The sequence below is a fragment of the Furipterus horrens genome, unplaced genomic scaffold (assembly GCF_987537825.1).
Source record: "Furipterus horrens unplaced genomic scaffold, mFurHor1.1.pri manual_scaffold_13, whole genome shotgun sequence".
In the NCBI taxonomy this organism is placed as follows: domain Eukaryota; kingdom Metazoa; phylum Chordata; class Mammalia; order Chiroptera; family Furipteridae; genus Furipterus; species Furipterus horrens.
In genome coordinates, this window is record NW_028327183.1 from 43,762,526 (window position 1) to 43,779,248 (window position 16,723).

Here is a 16,723-nt window from a genome sequence, read left to right on the forward strand (position 1 = left end):
CATCCGTGCAGCTCTGGAGATCACTGGAAATTTATCTGTTGTAAGCCAAGACCTTTGGATTTTTTTCCCCATGCAATAATTTACCTCTCCTCTAGAAAACAGCGAGCTTGACAAAACGTCTAAAATATCACTGGCATTCCTAGAGCATGATAGCACATGGCCCTGACCCTTTAATCTCAGGTGATACTTTATATGAAATATAAGAGATAAACACGAGCACAGTGTTCTGCAAAACTCTCTTACGTTGTTGTCGGAATCAATTATTCATGTCAGGTTACTTGGTAGCATCTCTAACATGGCACGGAAAAAGCATGATTCTCAGTGTGTCGACTGAGCAAAGACTAGAAGGTGTCCCTTGTAAACAGTCCACAAGGCTCTTTGTTTGCTCTCCTTAAAAAGAGCAGCATCTTAACTGCCAGGACTTTATAGATAAGAAAAAGAAACATCGTCAGCAGAGCACGGAACCCAGAGAAGCTCATATATGATGAATATCTGGACTAGAAAATGAAAGACTTTGTGCAGAAACATTTGGTCCGATTTCCATCTCTTGAAGTTCGAAATTTTTGTCTCAATGCTTTATGAAGAGAATTCATCCATTTATTAAATTCTGGCAAGGAGAAGTCCGTCTTGTCTGATCTTTAGCCAATGAACACTGAAACCTCTTCTTCTGGAATCCAGTGCAGCATTTTCAAAGAATACAGTATGTTTGCAAATACTGACATGGAAAAAAACGTCAGGATATATTGTAGAGAAAAAGGAAAGGTGGCAGAAGAATACATAACATATGATGTCATTTGTGTATAAAAGAAGGGTGTGCATCTGCCCATATAAATGCACAGAAAAAGCACAGGCAGGATGTGCACCAAACTGTTGGTGGAAGTAACTGCCGAGAAAGTGAAGACTCTTGAAAAGACTGAGGAAATCATCGGTTTCTGTTCTGGCCTTCATTTGTTTAATCTTGTTCAATGAGAGCATATTTTTGCATTTCTTTGGTAATAGAGTATATTTCAAAGATATTTTAAGTTGAGATAGAGATAGACTTACGGAGAGAGACAGTGCAAGGCACACTCAAAGGACCGTTTTGGGGTGATCTCAGGACATGAGGGGAACACAAGGGAGGGACCCAGAGTCTGGGAAGCATAAAAGGCAGCTTCCGAGACAGACACAGCAAAGCTGAGGCCTAAAGGAAGTAGAGGAGGTAGCTTAGCCAAGGTCGGGAGGGGAAAGTGTTTCAGGAAGGGGGACAGCACGTGCCAAGACCCAAAGACAAGCTAATTTGTTCCCAAGGACATTTTAATGTGCCCTTTGTGCCCTCTCTCTGGGCACCACACAGTATGTTTTAGAAACAATGGAGGAAATGAACTAACATTATGTAGCCCATTCTTGGCAACAGAAAGTATTTGAGGGGAACGCCACAATTTGCTTTTTATAAACCAGCTAAGGAACAGCAGAAACAGTTAACGTTTTGTGGACGGAACAATTGATACAACCTTCAAGCCCCCTAAATGAAATTTGAATCTATGACCTTTGACCCAGGAAAACCGGGTACGTAAGAAGTAAAAACCACAAAGTAAAACTCACAGACACAGACTCGAAATTTGGCAAAATTCAATAGAGACAAAAACAGGAATAATGAACCAAATAGTTGTGGTGAAACTGGACCCGACTAGGAGTTAACCACACTGAAGTAATTTCAGAAACTGAAAAGAATGGAAGCCAGTTTAACTGCCCTGCATATAAAATTGATCAAGGAAGTCTCAAAATACTTTCTTCATAAGAATTCGTCAGCAATGGTAAAATTCTGATTACAAGTTTATAATAATTACACAGATTCCAAATATCAAGGACCAAGGTCAAAGGCCCTGTCCCCATGATGAAGGAGGTGCAAGGAGATTTCAGAGGGGCTGGAGTGAAGAAAAGCAAAGAAACCAGGAGGCAGCCCTGGGGGTGGGGAGCCTAGACCAGGCAGGGTCTCAAGGCCAGGTCCAGGGGCGCTGGGTGTCAGAACATGGAGGCAGCTAGGATGCACACCTGGACTTCTGGTGTATGCTAATCAGCCCAGCCTTGGACTCAGCCCTTCCCAAAGGGTATGCTGATGGCCTGAACCTGTTCCCAGGGGAAATGGTAACAGACCGAGCCCGATATGCTAACTAACCTGGTGTGTGACCTACTGAATATGTTGATAAGCAAACTCACCCTCACCAAAATGTCTGGTTGACAAGTATAAACAAAGTGCTTGCAGAAGTGCAGGTGGGACTACTTATGGGCCCATGAGGAGCACCAGGAGTCCCCATTCCCCATTTACCTTGCTCCCCATTCCCCTTGCTCCTACGGGCCCTTGAGTTGGTCCGGGAGCTGCCTCTCCCCTTCACCCCCTTCCCCCGTTTCCCCTCAATAAACCCATTGTCTGATCCCACACCGGGGAAGGCAGGGATGGGTCAGCTCTGGGCACGGAAAGACTTTCCGGGGACGGACTGGAGTCCAGGAGGCTGGGGCGAGTGTCCAGGTGGAAGAGGCAGCCATGGAAACGGGGAGGGGAGTGAGCGAGAGAGATTCAGGGGGCAGGAGGTAAGGACCTGGGACTGCAGGCTGAGGAGGAAGAGGAGGGAGGAGGTGAGGGGGGTGGCCAGCATCTGGCCTGGTTTTGGGGTTCAGAGACACCTCCAGTAACCTCCAGATCTAGCAGAAGCAGCAGCAGAAGCAGTGCAGTCCTCGCTTTAACCATATCACCCCCGAAGCCAGATTACCCACATGGGAGCAAATTGTTTCTAGACCATCTTTGCGCCCAGAAAGGGTTTCTGTTTGTCCCTTTAAGAACAAGTGCGCCTGGCTGCTGTGGCTCAGTGGATTGAGCGTCAGCCTGCGAACCAAGTGTCACTGGTTCGATTCCCAGTCAGGGCACATGACGAGGTTGCACGCCAGGGCCCCAGCTGGGGGCGCGAGAGGCAACCACAGGGTGATGTTTCTCTCCCTCTCTTTCTCCTTCCCCTCTCTAAAAATAAATAAACAAATAAATAAATGATTTTTTAAAGACAACAAGTGGGGTGGGTTTTAGCCGCTCTGGGGCCAGAGGTGTGGCGGCCACCGGCACTCACCGGAAGGTCACGCCCAGTAGGAAGAAGGTGAGGGCCACCAGGTCGCACTGGTTCCAGGTGTCCGTGAGGTAGAGGTGCAGCCTGCGGCGCAGCGGGGCCCGAGAGTGGCCCGGCCCGGGGCCCCCGGTGGCCAGGCTGCCGCCGCCGCCGCCCAGGCCCTGGCGGAGCTCCTCGCAGAGCAGGGTGAAGGCCCAGAAGTAGAGCAGCAGCTCCAGCGCCCCGGGCAGCGAGGGCTGGAAGTCGACCAGCAGCACCCGGGCGAAGAGCATCAGGAAGAGGAGGTAGCTGACCACGTTGCCCATGAAGGCTGTCACCGGCGCCCCCCAGAACTGGGGCCAGCGCCGCAGGCGCGGGGAGCACTGCCTCCGCCTGGGCTGACTCAACACCCCCAAGGCCGTCTTCTCAGGGGCATCTGCTGGCCTGAGAGGGAGAGAGAGAGAGAGTTCAACCTGACCTCTGAACCCGACCTTCACCATTATCAAGACCGTGGAACTTTCACATGACCTCCTCCGCCTTCATGAACTAAGACTAAGTCTGACGTCAGCCATCTCCTTGCCTGTGACCCCTGTATTTAACGTCTGACCCCTGAAAGTTCCTGCCATCAAGACTGCTTACCTTTCACCTCTGACTCCTGCCACCCTTCTGACCTCTGGTCCCTGTGATGACTGCTGACTCTTGTCTGGCTTTTGACTCCAAGTCCTCTTCTTTCTCCATCACCACCTCTGACTCTGTCTGACCGTGCACCATCTACCTGACCTCTGACCCTCAAATATAATCTCTGACCCCCTCAATTACATGAGCTCAGCTTCCCAACGTTGAAAACTCAGTCCCTTCATATAAACCTCTGACTCACAGTTCTAGCTCAGATAGTCTCGTCCAGTTTTCTCATATACGTCTTCCTCCCCCATATCTGATACCTGACCATACTGCCATATTCTCGGTCCTCTCATATCTCCGACCCTTCTCTCCTGAGTTCTGATCCTCTGTCTCAATTTCATGCTGACCCTTAATTGTGACCCCAAGAGAAATGCCAAAATGAATAATACAAATACTAATATATTCAAAAAGCTAACAGGAAAAACAAACAGGTTTGGAGAGGCACTCACTCTTCATAAACCAAGCAGAAAATGATAATCCAGAAGTAGAAATGACCCAAATGTTCATCGACTGGTGAAGGGATAAATAAAATGTGGTCTATCCAGACAATGGAATATTATTCAGCAATAAGAAGAAATGAAGCCCTGGCTGGTGTGGCTCAGTGGATTGAGTGCCTGCCTGTGAACCAAAGGGTCATTGGTTCAATTACCAGTCAGGGCACATGCCTGGGTTGCAGGCCAGATCCCTGGTTAGGAGTTCATGAGAGGCAACCACACAGTGATGTTTCTCTCTCTCTCCCTTTCTCCCTCCCTTTCCCTCTCTAAAAATAAATAAATAAAATCTTTTTTCTTAAATAAAAGATATAAGAAATAGGCAAAGGATCCCTAAATGAACCAAATCCACCTGAATCCACTTGCTATACTGAGATGGAAGCACATGTAGCAATGGGAAGCTCCTTGGCGGCAGAACCAAACCTTGAACCAAGCCTTGAGCTTGGCATTTGGGAAACTTTCCCAGTCTCTTTAGTGGCTGATGAAACCACTACCTCCCGAAGCCCCGCTTCTCCGCCCTGGCCCTGCTCCCCTCCCTGGTGCTCCTGCAGCTGCCCGGCCGCCCCACCTCCCATGCTGCTGCTGCTGCTGCTGCTGCTGCCTCACTCACCTGACCGGCCCTTCCCCATTGAGGCTCCCATCCATGTCCAGCCCCACGTCCTTCTGTGTGGAGTCCTCGCCTGACTTCCTGGCATGGAGAGAAGCACAGCGTGAGACATGGAGGGAGGGGAGAGTGGGAGAGGGATTCCCCAGGGATACCCAACTTCTTCACCCAGGGACAAGGCAGGGAGACGGAGAGAAGCCCCCCACCCCACGTAGAATCAGCCCAAGGGAATTGCCCCAGAGCCATGCCAGGGGGCAGAATTGCTCCTGCAGATACAGAGAGCGCCCCCCTCAAAGCTCACCCCCCCTGAAAGCTCACCTCCCAGAACGTGCCCCCAGTCGTGGGGAGGGAAAGAGAGAGAACGAGGTGGGGAAGCACAGGACAGACTGAAAGGTGGCCACACTTGCGCGGGGAGAGAAGCAGAGCACCCGGGGCCCTTCCGATCTAACCCCTGGCGACTGACCTGAAGGTGATGAGGTTGGTGTAGATGAGTGGGGGGCAAAAGAAGGCGAGAACCAGGGCCCAGATCGGTGTGGTGCTGTCCATCTCCCCCCACCACGTCTGTGTCAGCAGAGACTGTGGGGGTGGGGGAGACGAGGAGCCTGAATCCAGGCCGGCCCCTTCCCGAAGACCCCGGGGCAAGAACTGGCCACAGCGCCAGAGCCCAGAGCAGGGGCTCCATGTGGGGACCATAATTATGGGGGTGGGGGAAGGCGAACGAAGGGGAGGACCACCCTCTGCCAAGTTCTAGCTAGTAGAGTTAAACAGCCAACAGTTATTAACACAATGCCAGTTACCGAGCTATGCACTTGACATAGATTAGCTCACTTAACCCTCACCACACCCCCAGGAAGAAAGGTACTAATATGTCCTCCCTCTTCACAGATGGGGCACAGCGAAGTTAAGAAAGGGGCATAGCCCTGGCTGGTGTGGCTCAGGGGATTGAGCACCAGCCTGGAAACCAAAGCGTCGCCAGTTTGAATCCCAGTCAGGGCACATGCCTCGTCAAGTCCCCATTTAGAGGAGTGCGAGAAGCAACCACACTTTGATGTTGCTCTCTCTCTCCCTCCCTTCCCCTGTTTCTAAATAAAAATCTTTAAAAAGAAATAAAAGGGGGGGGGGTGCAATACCTAAACTAGGACTTTAACCCCTATTGGCCGCAAAGAACTCTGGGTAATTCTTTGAAATGCCCATCAAATCATTCCCATGGCTGAGGACGGGGCTTCCCGAGAAAGTTCAAAATGTTAGGGCGGGAGAGGCTGTAGGGGCGAGCAGGGCTTGCGGAGAGAGAGGAATTCCTCCCGGAGTGGGACTTGCTAAGCCTGAGCGCGCCTGTGTCCAGGACGCTAGGCAATTGTCTGGTGAGGCCGTTCTAGTTGCTGAGACCGGGACCGGGGCGGCGGGGTGGAGGGGGGGGTCGCCTGAAGAACTGGGAGGGGCTCCCCATGGGTAAGAGCCGGGACTTCCCACTAGAGTCATCAGAAATGCCTGTATCTGGAGGGGGCCGTTTCGGGAGGGTGGGCTTTGCCGTGGAGGGGGTGGGGCTCCTTACGGGAAGAGCAGCCTTTCGGGGGGAGAGGGCTCCGGCTCCCCGGAGGAGGGGTGGTCTGCAGGGGGAGGGGCTGGCCGAGACCACGGGCCGCCCCCAGTGGCAGCCTGCAGCCAGGGACAGTTTGGGACGTTGGCTCTCGGACGCTCACCTGTACTCCATCCTGGGCAAAGAAGGCGCGGGCGTCCGCCTGCGTGGCAAGCTGCAGGCAGGTGGCGTCCCCCCAGAACGGGCAGCGGCGGAGCAGCAGGCGAGCGGCGCGTTCCTCGCTGCTGCGGTAGCATTCGCCAAAGAGGCCTGAGAGCAGGGGGTGTAGGTGGGCAGAAGACAGACGAGTAAGGAGAGGTGGGGAGAGAGTGACAGGGAGGGTTATGACAGGACTAGGGAGATACACACACCCCTGCCCCCTCCCTTACCCCACGCACCAACACTTAGCCCCTCAAACTTGGCTGCCAGCTCCTTCCTCCGCGCTGCCTCCTCAGCCTCAGACTCCAGGCGCGCCATCACTCGGAGCAGCAAACAGGCCCCGAGAGCCGAGGCCACCGCGTTGGAGCCCTAGAGGGACAGCGAAGGAGAGGTCATGGATAGGGTCAGAGTTAGCAGTGAGGGTCGCAGAAGGCTGAGGAAGGTGGCAGAAAGCCTGGGGTCAAGGGAAGGACCATAGCCAGAGTTCAGAAATCAACCAGGGTCAAGGATAAAGCCATGTTTGTAGATGGATCTGGAAGAAACTGGATATCAAGGGAAAATGTCGGAAATCAGACAGTTCTGGGACCAAGGAATGGGGTCAGAGTTAGAATGACATCAGAGGTTACAGACAGACCAGGAAGCAGTTAGAGATGTCGCCTAAAAGGACAGAGTGAGAACTTCTGAACTGCCATCCCTCCCCACAAGCAACATAAGCTGGCAGACACTCAGCTGGCAGAGTCTACTTTTTTAGGATTCCAGAATCTAATATAAAACTTACAACAAATAACCCTGGCTGGTGTGGCTCAGTGGATTGAGCGCAGCCTGTAAACCCAAAGTTCACTGGTTCAATCCCCAGTCAAGGCACACGCCTGAGTTGCAGGCCAGGTCCCCAGTTGGGGGCGCACAAGAGGCAATGCATCTCTCACACATCAATGTTTCTCTCCCTCTCTTTCACCCTTCCTTCCCTTCTCTCTAAAACTAAATATATAAAAATCTTTCTTTAAAAATTACACCTAGAAGTATCATACAATCCAGCAGTTCCACTCCAAGATATGTACTCAAAACAATGAAAGCAGGGACCGAAATGTGTACACCTGTGTTCATGACAGTATCATTAACAATAGCCAAAGGGTCAAAACAGCCCATGTATCCACCAACAGATGAATGAGTAGACAAAATGTAGAATATATACAATGGTGTATTAGCCTTTATAAAGGAGGAAATTCCACTACATGCTAGTACCTGGATAAACCTTGAAAACGCTATGCTATGTGAAGAAAATCCAACGAAAAAGGCCACATATGTAATAGAAAACAATAAATAAAAAATTAAAAAGAAAAAGCCACATAATACATGATTCCATTTATAGTAACTATCCCAAACAGGCAAATCCATAGAGACAGGAAGTAGATTAGCGGATACCAGGGGCTGGGGGGAAGCAGAAAGGGGGAGTGACGCTTGATGGAGAAAAGGTCTCCTTCTGGGTGCCAATGACAATGCTGTGGAGGAACTAGATGCAGATGTGACGGTCGCACAACATTGAGTGTACTCAAGGCTACTGAATTGTACAAATTTTAATGGTTAAAATGGTGCATTTGATGTTATATGAACTCTATGTCAATGAATGAAATCTATAGTTAACCCATGACCCAATAGGCTGAAAAAAACCCAAAGCTGAAGGAATCCTGTCAAGATATTTCTCTAGAATATACACATAAAAATAATCTTTATCTAAGATCCTATGTGAATTCCGTAACTTTTTTTTAGCAAACATTTTTCAAATTTATTTAACCTCAAAACTATTTTCCCCCTATTTCCTAACACTTTTTTAAAAGTATATTTTGTTGATTATGTTGTTAAATAGTCCCAATTTTTTTTCCCTTTGCTCTTCTCCACCCGGTACCCCCTTCCCTCCAGCAATTCCACCTCCTCAGTTCATGTCCATGGGTAATGCATATAAGTTCTTTGGCTTCATCCTTTCCTATATTATTCTTAACTTCCCCCTGTCTGTTTTGTAACAAACAATTATGCTTCTTAATCCCTGCACCATATCCCCATTTCTCCCCCTTCCTCCTCCCAGCTGATAACCCCCCAAATGATCCCCATACCTATGATTCTGCTCCTATTCTGGTTTGCTTAGTTAGACTTCGTTCTTATTTTTTAGATTCAGTTATTAATAGTTGTGTTTGTTGTCATTTTAATGTTCATAATTTTTATCTTCTTTTTCTTAAGTAAGTTCCTTTGACACTTCCTATAATAATGGCTTGGTGATGATGAACTCCTTTAGCTTTACCTTGTCTGGGAAGCACTTCATCTGGCCTTCCATTCCAAACGATAGCTTTGCTGGATAGAGTAATTGTGGTTGTAGGTCCCTGCTTTTCATCACATTGAATACTTCTTGTCAGTCCTTCTTGCCTGCAGTGTTTCTTTTGAGAAATCAGCTGATAGTCTTACAAGAACCCCTTTGTAGGTAACTCTCTGCTTTTCTCTTGCTGCTTTTAAGATTCTCTCTTTATCTTGAAGTTTGGCATTTTAATTCTGATGTGTCTTGGTGTGGCCCTCCTTGGGTCTAGCTTGTTTGGGACTCTCTGTGCGTCCTATTTCCTTCACCAAATTTGGGGAGTTTTCCTTCATTATTTTTTCACACAAGCTTTCAATTTCTTGCTCCTCCTCTTCTCTTTCTGGCACCCCTATGATTCGGAGGTTGGTGTGTTTAAAGTTGTCCCAGAGGTTTCTAAGCCTCTCCTCACCTTTTTCAATTCTTGTTTCCTCATTCTGTACTGGTTGACTGTTTTTTTCTTCATGTTCCAAATCAATAATTTGAACCCCAGTTTCCTTCCCTTCACCATTAGTTTTGGTGAAGGGAATTTGGATTTTCCTTCATTTCACTTAGCATAGCCTTCACTTCTTCTCTTACGCATTTGCCATACTCAAGCATATCTGTCAAGCCTGTGAGCATATTTATCAACAGTGTTTTGAACTCTATGTCTGCTAGGTTGGCTCTCTCCTTGTCACTTAGATCTCCCACTGGAACCTTGATCCGTTTCCTCCTTTGGGCCATACTTCTCTGTCTCCTCATCTTGACAGGCTCCTGTGTTTGTTTGCCTCTGTGTGTTAGGTAGGGCTGTCACACCTGTTACATTGTAAGGAAACAATGCTGCTTGCTCAGCATTCGCCCCTTTTCCAGGCACTTCTCCCACTTCCGTATGGGACTGGCGCCCCTCTAGCTGCTGCCCTGGCTGTCGTTCCCAGAGTGGGTGGGTCTGTGGATGTTCTAGGACCATGGGGGGCCCTTTAAACAAGTGGCTTCTACTGAGAAACCAGCAGTTTCCTTCTCTGCCCCAACCCCTACTGGTTTGCACAGTCAAAAGCAATGAGGCTTAATTTCCTCATTGCGACCTGGTCTGGGGCTGGGAGCGCTCCCCAGGTGTCCCTCTCTACTTCTTAAAACATGTGACTGCGCTTGCCTTCTGCTGCTGCTGCCACCACACCACGTTGTCTCCTCCCCTCCTACCTGTCTGGATGAGTATTTCTTCTTTATATCTTTGTTTGCTGGACTTCCATGCAGCTCGATTTTCTGGAACTTCTGGTTGTCTCTAGTTTTGAGGTAGTTCTATTCCTTCTTAGTTGTGGAGGGAGACGCAGCATGTCTGTCTAAGCCTTCATCTTGGCTGGAAGTCCTGAATCCCATAACTTTTTTAAAAGATTTTATTTATTTATTTTCAGAGAGAGGAGAAGGGAGGGAGAAAGTGAGGGAGAGAAACATTTATGTTCAAGAGAAACATTGGTTACCTCTTGCACACCCCCAACCAGGGGCCTGGACCGCAACCCAAGCATGTGCCCTGACCGGGAATCGAACCAGCAACCCTTTGATTTGCAGGACGACACCTAGCCCACTGAGACACACCAGTCAGGGCCCATAACCTTTTTTTTTTCTTCTTTAAACTTTGCAAACTTCTCCAGTGTGTCCTAACACTTCTATCCCCTGCTGGAGTCCAGACCCTCACCTGGCTGCCTGAGAACCCCAGATTTACCTTCTTGCCTGCTTCCTTGCCTCTAGTGTTGCCCCTTCTGCACTGCAGCTACAATGTACCTAAGTGGCCGTTGTACCAGTGTTTAAATGCCTCCCTGCTGGCTGCAGAATGGCATCTAACGTCCTCCTATAGGCAGGCATTTTGAAAGAATAAGATTGATTCACGTGTATGCGCAAGGGAAAAGGCCCAATATATATTGTTAAGAGAAAAGGCAAGTTACAAAAATGCATAATGTGGGGGAAAAGGAGAAGAAAAGGAAGCAGAAGCAACTGGAGTCATATACCGGGAATAGAGGCCCGGGTCGGGGGGGTCAGAGCGACCTCAGAGGTCAGGGAACCATATTGCGGTGACACGAGAGTCTGGTTCAACTAAAGGACTGGGAGGCAGGAGAGCAGAATCAGAGACTGAGTCAGCACTCACTATCTCCCAGAAGTACAAGGCCATCTGAGCCCTGTTCAGTAGCAGCGCCCAGAGGAACAGGTCACTCCAGGGTGTCTGCCCGAGGACAGCGTCCAGCATGAGTTCCGAGGTGGCCCTGACCGAGAGCAGCCGGGACTGCAGGCAAAGGAGGCGTGGTGAGGATTGGCCCCGCCCCAGGTGCCTGCCTAGCCTCGCCCCAATCATCAGCCTCACCCTTTGATATGACCACGCCCCCTCCCAACATAGCCCCACCCCTAGGTCCTTCTGGGTGTCCCCCTCCCAGCAACACCTGGTCCTTACGTTCTCCCCGCAGCCATGGTCACTGTCCCTGCAGCCATGGTGGTGGTGAGGATTCCCGGTGGCCCAGATGTTGTATCTCGGCGCGCACATCTCACCTAGCAGCAGCCGAAGCACCTGCCCCACGTCGGGGGGGCGGGGCTCCGCAGAGGGTTTAAGGGCTTGAGTTTTGGTGCCGGTGCCGTGGGACACCTGGTCCAGAAGGCTGCGGATGAGTGAGCTGGGGGGCGCCACGTTGTAGAGCTCGGCCAGGCGCATCGGGGTCAGGAAGTGACACAGGCTGAGGCCATGCGAGATGAGCAAGCGCACGAACTCGGGCCGGTCATTCAGGAGGGCGTCCATGAGGGAGGCCTCCAGGTGGACAGACTGGCAGGGGTGGGATGGATGGGGGAAGACATGAGCAGAGACAGATAGAAGGCCAGGTGAGGTCAGAGGTTAAGGACAAGAGACGGGGGAACAGAACTGAGTGACAAAATGGATGGGTGGATGAATGGATGGGTGGGGAGAGTGGGAACAAGATGGGGAACAGATGGACAGTAAGAGATGGAAGGCCAAGGAAGAGAAAACTAGACAGGCCATAATGACAGACTGGGTCAAATGTCAGGGAGGCAGGAGGGTGTGTCCCCCTTGTCAGGCTCCCCAACCACCCCTTCCCACTCCATTCTGACCCCTCACCCGCCATTGGATGTCTCCCCGGAAAAGTTCACTCTGGGCAATGTCCACACGGTTCCAAGCCACAGCCAAACGCAGCTCGTCCAGGTAAGCTGAGGCCTCAGAACTCCCACAGGCTGCAAGGGTGAGAGGGAGAGGGGACAACAGTCAGGGGGAGGGTGGGAACATCAGGTAAATGCCTGGCATTTAGATCCCACATGAAGGGGGTGTTCTTGGGCAGAGTCTGGGGTCTTCAAGTAGTCAGGCTATTACAAGCAGAAGGCCATTCAACTCAGGGGAAGAGTGCAGACTAGCGGTTTAGAGCCCCCAAGAAGGAAACAGGCCCTGGCTGGTATGACTCAGTGGATTGAGTGCTGACCTGAGAACCAAAAGGTTGTGGGTTCGATTCCCAGTCAGGGCACATGCCTGGGTTGTGGGCCAGGTCCCCAGCTGGGGGTGTATGAGAGGCAACCAATCAATGTATCTCTAGCACATCAATGTTTCTCCCCCTCTTTTTCTCCCTCCTTTCCCCTCTCTATAAAAAGGAAAAATAAAATCTTTAAAAAGGAAAGATAATAGCTCATTCATTTAAAATTTATTGAGGTAGGTTGTGGACCAGGCAATGGGAGGGACAGAGAGAAACTAGAGATGATCCCCACCCTGAAGGAACTCATTCCAGGAAAATACATCCCCAAACCACATCACCACCCTCAGGGTGATGGGCGCCCTCAGAGGTAGGCATAGCTCGTGATTAGGGCCCAGGGGAGGCTACAATCAGAGGTTTGAATTACTCAAGGAAGCCTCAGACAGGATGGGCGTTGAGAAGGGGCTTTTTAAAAATGATATGATTTATTTATTTTTAGAGGGGGGCAGGGAGAGAAAAGGAGACGGAGAGAAACATCCATCAGTTGCCTCTTAAACACACCCGGACCCAGGACCAAACCCGTAACCCAGGCATGTGCCCTGACTGGGAATCGAACCGGCGACGTTTCGCTTTGAAGGGCGACACCCAACCAAAAGCCCCACTGGTCAGGGCGAGGCGGGGCTTCAGAAAGACCAGTTGGTTTTGCAGGTGTGCGTCTAAGGTGAAAAAACAACCTTCACAGCAGCGGCAGCAGCTGGAGCACAGGCCGGGGTGCAGGAAAACACAAGATATAATCGCAAACATAAGACGCTCTGGTTCTCTGACGCTGGGGGAATGTGAGAGAGGAAGGAGGGGACAGTAGCAGAAAATGAGATGGGGAAAAATATCCGAACATTAGGGGGACCCTGGAAGACCCTGGGGGTCATTAAAAAGAGCAAGGAAGATCCAGAGGCCTTTAGAACTTGGATCCAGCGATTGGATGGGCGCAAAGTGTGTGCCTCAGCGGGCAGTCTGAGGTGCGCCCTGGATCCCGGACGTAGAGCCACGTCTAGACACGGCTGGGTTTCAGGGAACTTGGCCGTGGAGTTATTTTCTCCGTCTGTCTCCGCTTGCTCCACAACTATCTCCAAAGCAGGGGAAGGACTTTTGCCTCGTTTTGCCCGGTCGAACAACTGACGCGGCTGGGGGTCTAGGGGAGGCACGTGAGCAATGCGCACACTCCGAGGCGCTCGGATCCCAGCTCCGCCAAATCCAATGGAAGGACTACGGGCAAGCCGCTGGGCCTCGGGAGCCTGTGTCCTCGTCTATAAAATGGGAATGCTACTGGGAAAACCCGCTTTGGAGCACTGCTATCGATGCTAATTGTGGGAAGAAGACCCGAACTGGGAGGACCCTGCAGCTTGCCCAGCGTTACCCTTGAGGCTGAGAATTGAGAAAACGCAGGCCCAGGGAGAGGCTGTAACGTGTCTGGGACCACACAACTTTCTATTTCTTTTCAATACCCAGAAGCAAATTCACTGTGAAATTCTGTAAGTCTGGATCTCCCCTACTTCCTCACAGTTGCAAGAGAAGAAAAAAAATACTTTTCTATCTTGTATTATATTCAGCCCTAACGTGTCAGCTGACTGTCACATTCACCGTGTCTCATACTGAGTCAGGGGGTTCCCCAAAACCGGTCTTCCCTTGGTCCTCCCCCTCAGGGACACCATCTCTGTGCACCTAGTCAATGAGGCAGATGCCCAGGTGCTGGCCCTGCCCTTCACTTCATAGTCCATTGCTCATTGGTCCCCAAGCCCTGTCCCTCCAGCCCCCTGCCTCTCCCTGGGCCCCCTTCCTGCCCCCATGGCCCAGCTCCAGTCTGTCCCGCAACCATCACTGCAGTCTCTCCTTTTTCCTCAGTCTCTCCTCTCTAGTCTGCCCCCAGCTGATCCCAGAGGGGCCTTCTATACACAGAGCTGACCCTGTCCCTCCCATGCCTCTCAGAACAAAGGCTCGGCTGAGGTCCTGGGTGGCCTGGCCCTGCCTACCTCACGGGCTGCCTCATGCCATGTGCTTCCTGCCATCCACGTGGGTCTCTAACCTCTGACCCAACCACAGCCCACACAGTGGGCTTGAGGCCAGACGGACCTGAATGAAAGCCTGACACCTGTTACCTTGTGTGACCTTAAGCAAGTCACTTCCCCCCTCTGAGTCCCAGTTTCTTCATCTGCAAAGTGGGGAGCCAATCCTTGCAGACAGGGATGGAGGATCAGGGGCAAAAATGCATGCCAGCTGCCCAGCACAATGCCTGGCTCCTGCTAGACTCTTCAGGAGCCTTTGTTCCCTTCCCCCTTCCTCCGTCACCTGCGGGAAACCCCATCCCTTCGACTCTGCTGTCGCCGAGCTATTCGACTGGCTCCAATTTCCCCAGCAGAGCAGGATCACTTCCACTCTGCGGACAATGGCCTGACTGACACCACACCACCCCCAACCACATCTTACAGAGCTGCTGCGTTTTCTCCCAAGGAGCTCGTACACGAACTTCCCTAAAGTGGATCAGACTTGCCCACCCTCGTCCTCCATGTAAGGATGTGTCCCCACAAGGAATAGAATCACTCTAAGAAGAGCTCCCCCTTTGCCCCACCCCCCGCCCCAATCCAGGCACCAGGCATTGCTCATAAGCTGCCTCCCAGGCTCACAACACTCCTGCAGCTGTTACCTCCCTTTTTCAGAGAAAGACACTAAGACTCAAAGGGGATGCGTCTCTTTCTCAAGGCCACACAGCCAGGAGGCGGCCAGGCTAGTATTCAAGTCCAGCTTTATCCAACCCCAAAGTCAGAAGTACGGAACTGCCCTTTCTGCTACCACAGAACAGGGTGGATACAACTGAGGTGGAGTGTGGGGCTGAGAACTCATCATAAATTGAAACTGCACCTCTTGGGAGCTCTTACCTAAGTGGGTGTTTTCTCTGTAAAAACTCTTCTGACACCCACATCCCCACAGAGTGCTGGGAATCCCCATTACCACTTATCTATCCTGCCTCCTCATTTTACCAAGTCCAAATCCTACTGGTTCTTCAAGGTCCTACTTAAATGCTACTTCCTCCTTGAATTTTCTCCCCTTACTGACTGTGGTTCCTCCCCCAAACTTGTGTCTTACATTTTATTTTAGGTTGTGTCCCAACCACCCTGGGAGGATCTGGGTTCCATGAGAACAGGATATGGATCTGCTCTAACCTCTGGAGGCTAGGATGATGTGTGTTGAGGGAATAAATTAGCCCCATCCTCAGCTCCTACCAGGTGGCCAGTGTGCTCTCAGCCTCGGTTTTCATCATTCATTCTTCTAGTGAAATATGAGAAGACCCACCCTGGGAGACATGCTCTGGTTCATCTCTGATTTCTCCACCCTGCAGTGCTTGAAACATACTGCAGGCATGTAGAAGAGGAAGAAAGTGTGAGTGGATGGATGGATGGATGGATGGATGGATGGATGGGTGGATGGATGGATGTGTGGGTGGGTGGATGGATGAATGGGTGGAAGGATGGGTGGATGGAAGGATGGGTAGATAGAAAGATGAATGGATAGATGAAAGATGGATGGATGGATGAATAATGAGTGTACAGAATTGTTAATGGACATGTGGATCGGTAGGTAAAAGGATGGGTGGATGGCAAGAGGGATGGATGATTGGATGGATGGAAGAATCAAGAATGAATGGAATAAGGGGTAGATGGAAAATCAACGTGTGTATGGATGGATGGATGGATGAGTGCGTGGACAGGTAAATGGATGGATGGGTGGGTGAGTGCGTGGATGGATGGATGAGTGGGTAGATAAATGGGTGGATGGATGGATGGATGGATGAGTGCGTGGACAGGTAAATGGATGGATGGGTGGGTGAGTGCGTGGATGGATGGATGAGTGGATAGATAAATGGGTGGATAGATGGATGGATGGATGGATAAATGGATCTAACAGAAAGAAAGCAATGTTGGAACATAATGAAAGTATCTTGAGAAACTGTCCCAAAGCACCATGCAAAGCCTCAAGAAACAATGCAAAGGAGGATGACTAAAAAAAAAAAGAGAGAGATCAAAAAGGGGCACTACCCTAGACTAGAGGGAATGGATAAAGTACCCCGACCAGAAAAATTGTCCAATATTGAGCAGAGAGAGTGGGAGAATTTGGGGGTCCAAGTCTTACCCTTGACAAGAGCCCTCAAAACGATGGTCTCAAATTCCTCAGGGCCGTCCTCAGATGAATAGACTGTCAGCAGCTCCTTCCGGGTCATGATCCTCTCCACCTGCAGAACATCAAATTCCGCATCCCCAGCCCGGCTCCGCCCGGGCCCTGTCCACAGAGACACAGGAGGACTTCAGGACCTGGCGCTCTAGGT

The 16,723-nt window shown here is 50.6% G+C and overlaps 1 protein-coding gene across 1 annotated transcript in view; it reads right to left on the bottom strand.

Moving 5' to 3' along the window:
• TRPM4 (transient receptor potential cation channel subfamily M member 4) overlaps positions 1 to 16,723 on the bottom strand; it is a 38,759-nt gene that overhangs the window by 8,790 nt on the left and 13,246 nt on the right. Inside the window, exons 9-17 of the mRNA XM_090261358.1 lie at positions 16,531 to 16,630; positions 12,009 to 12,121; positions 11,337 to 11,699; positions 11,037 to 11,171; positions 6,822 to 6,951; positions 6,548 to 6,693; positions 5,311 to 5,423; positions 4,854 to 4,931; positions 3,096 to 3,515 (exon numbers count right to left, since the gene is read on the bottom strand). Coding sequence (XP_090117484.1) covers positions 3,096 to 3,515; positions 4,854 to 4,931; positions 5,311 to 5,423; positions 6,548 to 6,693; positions 6,822 to 6,951; positions 11,037 to 11,171; positions 11,337 to 11,699; positions 12,009 to 12,121; positions 16,531 to 16,630 — 1,598 coding nt within the window. The remainder of the gene's footprint in view (positions 1 to 3,095; positions 3,516 to 4,853; positions 4,932 to 5,310; positions 5,424 to 6,547; positions 6,694 to 6,821; positions 6,952 to 11,036; positions 11,172 to 11,336; positions 11,700 to 12,008; positions 12,122 to 16,530; positions 16,631 to 16,723) is intronic.